General features: G+C 37.7%; 1 protein-coding gene across 1 annotated transcript; it reads right to left on the bottom strand.

Annotated features, from left to right (window-relative positions):
* Positions 1 to 889: 889 nt before the first annotated feature.
* On the bottom strand, positions 890 to 2,215 carry LOC105393025 (acetylcholine receptor subunit beta-type unc-29). The gene has a single exon (XM_011564731.3). The coding sequence runs from the start codon at positions 2,182 to 2,184 to the stop codon at positions 922 to 924; it is 1,263 nt and encodes a 420-aa protein (XP_011563033.3). The 5' UTR covers positions 2,185 to 2,215; the 3' UTR covers positions 890 to 921.
* Between the last annotated feature and the right edge of the window lie 7,499 nt (positions 2,216 to 9,714).

Raw genomic sequence — 9,714 nt, 5'->3', positions numbered from 1 at the left:
AATCTATGGGTCTACCACAGAATTTTATGCTTCCCTCGGTGCCTATAAAAAGTTTAATAATATTGAACATTGATTATACCGGTGTTGAAGTATTTAATTAATTATGACAAGTCACAAATAATCATGCTTTCAGAACAATGATAAAAAGTTATTGAGGTAGTATCTACCAACGTATATTGCACTTAACTACTTTATAACAAATTAGAAGATACTCAAGTCGAAACAAACTTATAAATTATATATTACTATACCATTATTATTATTATTATTATGGAGCAGTTATTTTTTACGTGAACAAGTAATTTCCATACTTTTCAACATTGACTTGAGACGTCTTGCTTAACAGAAAGTCCGACTTAAATAAGATTTCTGTTTTATGTTGAATCAGCTGCTTCTAGAAAATTATTTTCAATAAACTGTTTACTCCAAGCATCCGCCTCTTTTAGAGAGTAGAATTACGAGATCGTTTATTTATATCGACAAATAATTATTTTTTAAATTGCTATTAATCATAGGGGTAGGAGGTTTGCCTTTGAACACTAGCATTCGGTGTAATTTTTAGGTGCTACATACACTCACGAGCAATGAAACTGTTCCACTTATCACTTGTCAACACGAAATGACCACGGTTTTTTTTTTTAACATTTCATTTAGATTTTGATTAATATATTAAAGTTTTTGTTGGTAATATTCTGGAGCGCTGTTAAAGGTATATTATAGGCGCTTCAATATTGCAGAGATAATCTTTTCCGTTTAGGAGTAATTTAGTGAAATTGTCACTGAAACATTTTCATTGCTCATAAATGTATTAAGTACTTGTGTTTTAAGAGGAGAGATTTACATGATATCCTATTTTTAAATTGACAAAAAATAAAACAACACATTTTAAATTAAGTACATTTATTTACTATCTGCTATAATTCAATAATTGTAATACTTGGCATAATAGTCAGGTGTTTGTAACAGAAAACTTAAATGTGCAACAAAAAGTATTAAGTAAATCATGAAAGTTGTGATAAAACACAAGAAATTTAAAATCTCTGTAAATATGATCCATTGGTTATTTGCACTGTCAGCATCACTTTCGCTTTCACTATCAAGGATTTTACTGTCACTTCTTGATATTAAATATTTGACTAAAAAAATTGAATATTTATTACCAAGCAAAAAATTATTGATGATAAAAATCCATTGAGGGGACGGTTCCTTTCGACGACGGAAGTGATCCAATAAAAATGTCGCACCAAAGACAATCACATTCAGAATCATCGAGTTACGTAAAAATATCAAAATACCGGGAATTTCCGCTCCATTTACTGGTATAACATAATCTATTTCATTCAAAAATTCAAAATGACAGAGAATATTGAACATCAGCAGGCCAACGCGGTTAAAGTTCTCGATAGTCATAGCAAGAGCTACAAATGTGAGTGCTATAACGATGAGGGTCGGGTATACGAGGGTGGCTGCCAAAACCTCTGCGTGTCTTTCTATTAGAAAACTCAAATAAAGCTTCCCAGGCTCGTTTGGGACATTGCCAGCGTCATAGTCTATGATACTCCAATCAGCACTCTCCTCCGCCGCCATCATCGAAACCTTTCTTTTCGATGAAAACGAATACACAACTCTGTCGGCGTAATTATTATGCGGACCGAACTTCACGGTACAATTTTGCACGTCATATGGAAAGTTCTTGATTTTAGAGTCACAAAATACATTGATAGCCACGTGAGGTATGCATGTTATCGTTCCGTTGTGGTTCACATTGCATTGAGTATCGTAATCGTCGTAAAATTCGTCACTGTCTGCATTGTTAACTATGCTGATTACTGGAGTCCACATGACGCCCACTTTTATGGGCACTTCTTTTATTCCTCCATAATTATCTGGGCTCCAATTCAAAAGCGGATGCGTCCATTTTGAGATTATCCATGCTGTTATAGTAAAGATGCCATCGACTTCGTCGAAACTGAACGATTTGATCATGAAAGTTACGTTGACATACACCTTCGTATCATTAAACCTCAACAGTTCTCCAGCCATTTCACTGACGTTGCACTTTATGTCTTTAGTAAGTTTTATTTCCCATGATCTCTCCTTGTTTTTCCTCTCTGGGGGACACTCTGCACTTACTGACACTGCAGTTATTAGGAATATAATTAATACTTTATTTTTGTCAATCATGGTTGCTGTTCCAATGATGAATGCTGTTGTCGTGAATATTCGGTGACGCCCCTTAATTTGATACTCTTCTTTATCTTTCGACACATTCGATCTGATGATAATAATAATAATATTACAATCAGTTTCATTTATATTGAAAATTTACTCTGCACCTACCCACCTACTGTATTTTTGAGGCTCAATTTAAAGGAAAATCTCCAAAATAAACAAACATAAAACAGACCATCTTTCCATCTGTTTGAGAATGTTTTAATTTCATTCCCACGGGACGCTGAGTGGTGAAATTTTGAAGAGATGACGAGACCTTCCTTTGTGCCTCGTTGCAGGAGCCACTAATGCCGGGGAAATAAGACTAAAACAGGATATTAAGATGAAAGGCCCTTTGTAGCTTGCATGTGCTGGGCTGAGCCGATCCGGGACGACTGAGTTGAGCCCTGCACCTGCATGCGGGATTTGCAGAAAGGGACAATAAGACTATTTATTGTTATTGGTTATTATTCTGAGCTATAAGCTAATACACTCACGGGTAATAAAAAAAGTTCCGTTGGGAAAATCACCAAATTACTCCTAAACGGCAAAAACTAACTTAGGTAATGAGACGTCATTAAGTTAGTTCTGCAATATTTAATATAATATGTGTAGGGACATCTCACACACGGCCATACGACCCCAAGCTAGGCAGAACCTGTGTTATGGATGTCGGACAGCTGATATATCTACACAAATACATAGATAGATACGTAAATATAAATATCAACACCCAAGACCCGAGTACAAATATATGTCTTTAAACAAATATCTAAGTACATTTAACGGTGCATCAGAATATAACCAACTAAAAACGTAAGTATTTTGTTTTGGAACTATTTCTTTGCCCGTGAGTATATATGGCTAGTTAACCTTAGGTAGGTGAGTCCTTTTTGGAGGGGTATTGGTAGACAAACATGAAACAAGACTTTACTTAAATCTTTTTGAATTATTTGGTTTTTATATTGAATTGAGATCTTACTTAGTTTTATAACACAACAAATAGAAATAGGTGTAATAAAATTTCATTTTAATTAAAAATATATTAACTTAAAAAAACATATTCTATTCTATATTTCAGTACATCAAATAGTACTACTCCTGTACTAGTGGTAATAGCACTTTTTTCAGTGAATTACTTGAAAAGAAAAGCACTCAATGCCGCACAAAACTAATAACTAACTTAAGGCTCTGTTCCGTAATTCGTACAGGAAACTTACTATTTCTGCCAAAAAGAGTGGCCCTACATGATACTCCGGCGAGACGTGACGACGCATTGTTGCTTTGAAATTCAGTATACGGCCATACCTGTGCACGTTTTCAGGTTTTTTACTCAGGGGGTCACTCTATAAATCTACGAACGAATGAAAGAGAATGCTCACGCAATCGGCAAGCTTAAGGCTGTCACTAAAGCTGGAAGAAAATCAGAATCTGTCAAATCTAGTGAGGGGGGGTTGAGGTATGCGGGGCGTTCTACGGACAATGACATGAAATTTTAACATAGTACTCGAAAACATAAAAGTGAAGACATGCCACTTTGTTAAAAATATACTAAGTAATATTGTTTTGTGATACGAAAATATTTATTTTTATTTGAAAGTATTTTTAATATTTAATAATGAATTATATATAAAGTCGTACCCGTACCGATATTTATACAGGTTGTTGCAAAAAGGGTTTAATACTATGCCGAAACCTACGTGTGCAGCATGTTATTGATGTTATTTCTAAGCCAGGAAATGAAATCAGAATGTAAAAAAATCGCGAAAATATTATCAGAGTTTAATAGTTCAGGGTGTTGTATTAAACTCTGCCCCCGTGTGAGGTATAAGAATAGTAAATAAAAAAAGTGTAGTTAGCCGAAAGGGCGTTACTCAGGCGTCACTCTGAAAAACTTTTATCCTACGTAATTTTTTATATTCGTGAAAAAAACGCTTCTTCATATAATTTTTTTTTGGTCACGTGACCTTTTAGTAAGACGACCTGTTTTTTTTTGGTGTTTCAAAAGCAGAACAGTAGTTTGCAGAACTCTGCATATACAGGGTGTCACAAAAGGTGCTGGCAAAGGGATATGGGGAGGTCACCAGAAAAATAATAACATGTAAGTACCCCCGCAAGGGAGTACATTAGTACAAGGCGTGAGTGTGTGTTTTTTTTTTTAAGTACTTATGTGTATTTGGGATATGATAGAAATAATATTTTTGTTTCTTAAAAACCAAAAAATTTACACCTTGCTGCGCTCTTTTGCTCACTGTAAGTACACCTACAAATATTGCTGTATTAAAAAAAACGGTTTTGTAATAACGATTATAAAAAAAAGGTTATTTTCATGTCAAGGAGTCATTTACCTAATTACGATTTCACTCAACAGCAGGTGAACTGAAAAAATAAGTTCTAGTTCTATCATCACTTTAGATCGCAAACATTGTAACTCCACTTTTCTCGGCGAAAAATACTCTTTGGTGTCAATAGAAACGTTTTTTAAATTCACATGTTTTCCTCTTTATTCGAAAAAAAAAACTGTATTCCGCATTTTACCATTTGTTTTCCTCTAAACCCCAAACCGTAATTTTTAAACAAGAAAACTTAGTAATTACCCTTTATTCTCATATACAACGTGCGATGTAGGCGAACGTGAACGAAAACTATGCAATAAGCCTTTGTTTTTATTACTACTTTAGTAAATTACAATAACATACTCAACAATGTTAATTTTTTTTTGCAATGTTATGTTGTTAAATTAAGATCTAATATTTTATTAACATGAAGTTACTTTCAACTTTTTTTTGCATCTATGCGTCGAATCACAGCATGACGGCTGCTGCAGCTTCCTACTGTCCTGTCCTCCAACCAATCCCACCAGTACTGCAGGTTGCGTCGAATACGAGCCATTCTCTTCGACTTGACAAGACAGGTGCTCCCGGAAGGATCATAGATCGCATGGAACCCGTACCGTATAGAGAAAACGGACTCCTTTGCAACAGCCCCCCAGATTCGGAAGTAGCCCATGCACTGCTTGGCGAGCACAGCTGCAGCAATTTTTTCGTAATGAATCATTGGGATGTCATCCCCGAAGGAGGCTCTCATCCTACCTCACGACCTGTGTGACATTAGAAAAATGCACTGTGCTAACGCCGTTTGCGAGCTTGATTTGCAGGACCGCGTTGTATGCCAAGTTCCACAGCAGAGGGGTCCAAGACCTACCGCTGTGGAACTCCGCAACTGAACTTCTTCTGTGAAAACAAACCCTCTCTTTTCGCATCCTTAATGTACTTGTTAGACACGTATGACCTCTGTCAATTTTCTGCAGATAAGAAGACAAGTGATGGTATACAAGAGCCGCCCTAAAGGTTCGCCCTCTAGGGGATAGAGTTGAACGCGGTTACTATTTTTAAGCAAACAGCCAGCGCAACAACTCGCCCGTGGTTCTTATCCTGCTCCGACAGTGAACGAACGCAAAGTATTGTACCCACTATTCGAATCCGCATTTCGGATGCCAAACTGACTGTCCGAAAGGTCGAAACCGTACCACCACAGAGGTATGACTCGTTCGAAGAGCTTATCAGGCTCTTACAGCAATCAGATGTGTCGGTACATTGAAAGATAATCTACAGGCCTGCTTTATTTATTTAGGAGCACTAATGGCCTCCTTTCAGTCATTGAGTCACTGGCACTCAGGCTGCGGTTGAACAGGAAGATAGACTGTCTAAACAAATCATTTTTAGGCTAGTTAAAAAAAACTTTAGGTGGGTAGTATGCCAACTAGAACTACAAATAAAACAGTATTTTTGTCTCCTCTAAAATTTGGTCACGAGGAGTTACGATGATTACGATCTAAGGTGACGCTGACGATATTTTATACAAGGTATTGAAAAAAGGGTATAAAGCTTAGCCAAAAGTGGATTTAGGTGCCATTCTGATCCCCTTTTCTTCTACAATTTTGAAAATTCACGTAACAAAACCTTTTACATAGAAACTTATTCGATCACGTGACTTTTTACTATAGAGACCGAATTTATTTTTCGAGAATTTCCAAAACTTGGAGAACAAAAGTTGTTCAGAATAACCCCTGAGTCAAACCCTTTCGGCACAGTATACCCTTTTTGCAACATCCTGTATAGGTAATATCAGGTTTATAAAAGACCTGGGCCTGTAGAGTGAGACTCGGCATGGGGAGTCATAATTTATAGATCTTTTAGGTTGCAGTGGCGAATGGGCACTGGTAGCCCTGCCCTTTTCTATAACTATAACTATAGGTAATTTTATGGCAATTTAAAAATGGTATAACATTTCGTCGCAGTCGTAGAACAATGACGGATCTGCAAAACAGCAACTTTACAGGAGAGCCAGTTAAAGTTTTTAAACAACGTTTTGTTCGATAAAATGAAAACGGCTGAAGCAATTCGTTTGAAATTTGGTCACATTATTATACGAATGGACTTTTGCAATATAGCCTGTATAATTAGCCTGTAATAAGTCTAGGTTTCCTGAAAAATCAGATAGGTCATTGTTCTATGTATCCTACTGTGTCGCATTATATGATACGTCGTTTTTTTACGGACTTTTATTGCGTATCTAATGGCGTATTATACTTTTCGTCGTTGTTTTAGGGAATATATGGAAAAATTAAAAGACGGATCTTTAAATAACCTATTTAGGAGGGTGCTGATTGCGCTATATCATCTTGTGTTTAGGTCCTAATTTTTTTTTACAAAATACAATATTGTATAAAATGTTTTTTGAAGACCCCATTGTGTCCAAGCATCAGTCAATAATCATCCAATGCTAAACATAGGTCTCTCCCAAGGAGCTCCACAACACTCGGTCCTCGGGCTTCCTCATCCAGCCACTACTGGCTACCAACCTACGGTTGTCCTTATTTGTGACTCGAGAATTAGTCGACCCCAACGGTTATCGGTTCTTCGGCAGATATAGCCAGCCCACTGCCACTTCAGCTTGCACATTTTGACAGCTATGTCACCTTAGTCCTCTGACGGATACCCTCATTTCTGATACGATCCATCAGAGAAACCCCAAGCATAGCACGCTGAGCGACTTTAAATCGGTGGACCAGTACTACCGTCAGTGCCCACCTATCTGCCCCATACGTCATCACTAGCAAGATGCACTGGTTGAAGAAGACTTTCATCTTCAGGCTCTAATGATAAAAGTCTTCTTCTCTGATCAGGGATGGCCGAGGAGAATATGTGACGGAGTTTCCCAACTCAATTGTGACATTTGTGACCCTTTGCTGGGCAAAGGTCTCTTCCTGGGTCTTCCAGCTATCCCTGTTCATGGCCTCCTCATTCCAGTTCCTACTAAACACGTCTAGGTCATCCCGTTATCTTCTTCTGGGTCTGCCCCTGTGCCGGCGGCCGTTATCGGCTACCCATTTGGTAGCATTTTTACCGTACCTATCCCGCTGCATACGACAGACGTGCGCCGCCCAGTCTCACTTCAGTTTGGCGGTCTTAGCACCCACGACGAAGGACGCTATCTAGCCCAAATAAATTACTCATTGACATATTGTATTTCCTGCCTATCTACCTCAACCCTACGTTTCGTGCTGTTGGTCATGTCTGATGTCTTCGAACGGTTCACCTTTAGTCTAACTTCAAGGCTTGCCGTGGATAGCTCTCGCAACATTTGTTGGCGCTCTGAGCTGGAGTAGGAGAATAGGGCAATATCGTCTGCAAAACCGAGGTTTGACTATTTTTTACTTCCGAAATTGATGTCCTTGTCCTCCCAGGACTATGTCAACTTCTTGAAGACCTCTTTGTGGAAAATTGTAAAGCGTGTACAGCGAGGGTCGCCTTGTATGACACCTTTTCAATCGGAAACGTTGGACCAGTACCAGGTTTTTCCAATTTCACGTTGGCTGAGCTGTTTATGTAGATAGTACCAACGAGTTCGATGTAGGTTGGATGAATTTTGTGGTGTTAAGGGCGGAAAGTATTGCTTGATGGTAGATACTGTCGTACCTTTTGTATAGTCAATAAATACATGGTAAACTGGTGTGTTAAGCTCTATGAACTTTTCAATAATCTGATTGAGCGTGCATAGAGGGTTCGCGGTAGAATAACTAGGCCGGCTTGTTCTGGTGGTTGATGTTAGTTCAGCAGATAACGGATGCTATTGTGAATTATTTATACATGTGTGTTGTCAAGCTAATGGGTCTATAGTTTCCGAGGTCGGATTTCTCACCCTTTTTATGGAGAAGTAAGTATAATGTGAGAATTACAGAATTTACGAGGAATTTTTACTGAAATTAATACGTGAATAAAGTGGGCTCACCTATTTTTAAGAGGAAAAGCCCCAGTATCAATCGAATGCTGGTGATTGTGAAACAGCTGAGGAAAATTATCATCCCCAAGCAGTTCAAGATGATCCGTACATAGCTACGGATATGATACCAATATCCTTAATTATTTACTGCCCGCAAACAGTAAATTCACTGCTGTCCGATCACGTTGACTCCCCCGAGATGCCATTCACCCCTAGAACTAGAGAATTTACTGATTGTGGTCAGTCAATGAAGGAAATTGCTGTCATCTTATCCGTAGCCATATAAGGATCCTCTCAAACTGCTTCGTGATGGTCATTATCCTCAGCTGTTTGACAATCACCAGCATTCGGTTGATGCTAGGACTTTCCCTTTGCAGTTGATGTAACGGTAGCTGTTAATACAGAAATTTAATGTTTGATGTGGATTCTGCGGCTGACTTGGTTTGTATGTTTGGTAACTCATGAAAATGGCTGGAAAAACATAATTCCAAACCTACCCGCATGGTACCGTGCTCCCATCGTCACCTGCCTCTGGCAGTAGAGTTGATGAACAAAAAAAGTACTTAAGTCCTACATAATTTTACATTGTTTTTAGCACATAGTTTTAAAAACATAATAAATTAGCAAAAATATACAGAAAAATCATAAATTTATTTATTTTCCATTGAAAATACGTAATATTATGAAAGAACAACGACGTATCCTAAAATAATTCCAAAGAATAACGACGGTTATCTACACACGTCTACCACTTATCCATAGAACAATGACGGTATATACAAAACACCAATAGTTAGGACAAAGAACATAGTCGCATTTGAAATACCGTCACTAAATTTAACAAACAAACAATATTGTTTTTTTAATACACCGTACCTAATTATAACTAACTTCTCAATGATTTTAGCGAAAACTAGGGCTTTTATTTTTTTAAAACAAAGTTCCAAGAATAACGACGGATTTAAGAGACCGTCTTTGTTCTATGGGAGAAGTAATAAAAAAATATTTACTTGGAAAACAGAACTTTTTAAATAATAATTATAGCAAAAACACATTTTAAGTACTCATTACGTGTTCCATGTGCTCCTACATAGAACACTTGACAGAACAAACAAACCGTCGCGCGGCAGCGGGTCGCGGGGGGTGAGGGTCACCGCGGAACATCGACGGGACGGCACAAGCGCCCATGTTCTACGCGAAAAAATCAAAACCGTCAGT

This window comes from Plutella xylostella, chromosome 9 (assembly GCF_932276165.1).
Source record: "Plutella xylostella chromosome 9, ilPluXylo3.1, whole genome shotgun sequence".
Classification (NCBI taxonomy): domain Eukaryota; kingdom Metazoa; phylum Arthropoda; class Insecta; order Lepidoptera; family Plutellidae; genus Plutella; species Plutella xylostella.
Note: the sequence above shows the minus strand (reverse complement) of the source record. Positions and strands in the feature narration are given on the sequence as shown.

Excerpts from the sequence above, each read along its gene's own strand:
- LOC105393025 (XM_011564731.3), bottom strand. The coding sequence starts at position 2,184 with ATGATTGACAAAAATAAAGTATTAATTATATTCCTAATAACTGCAGTG.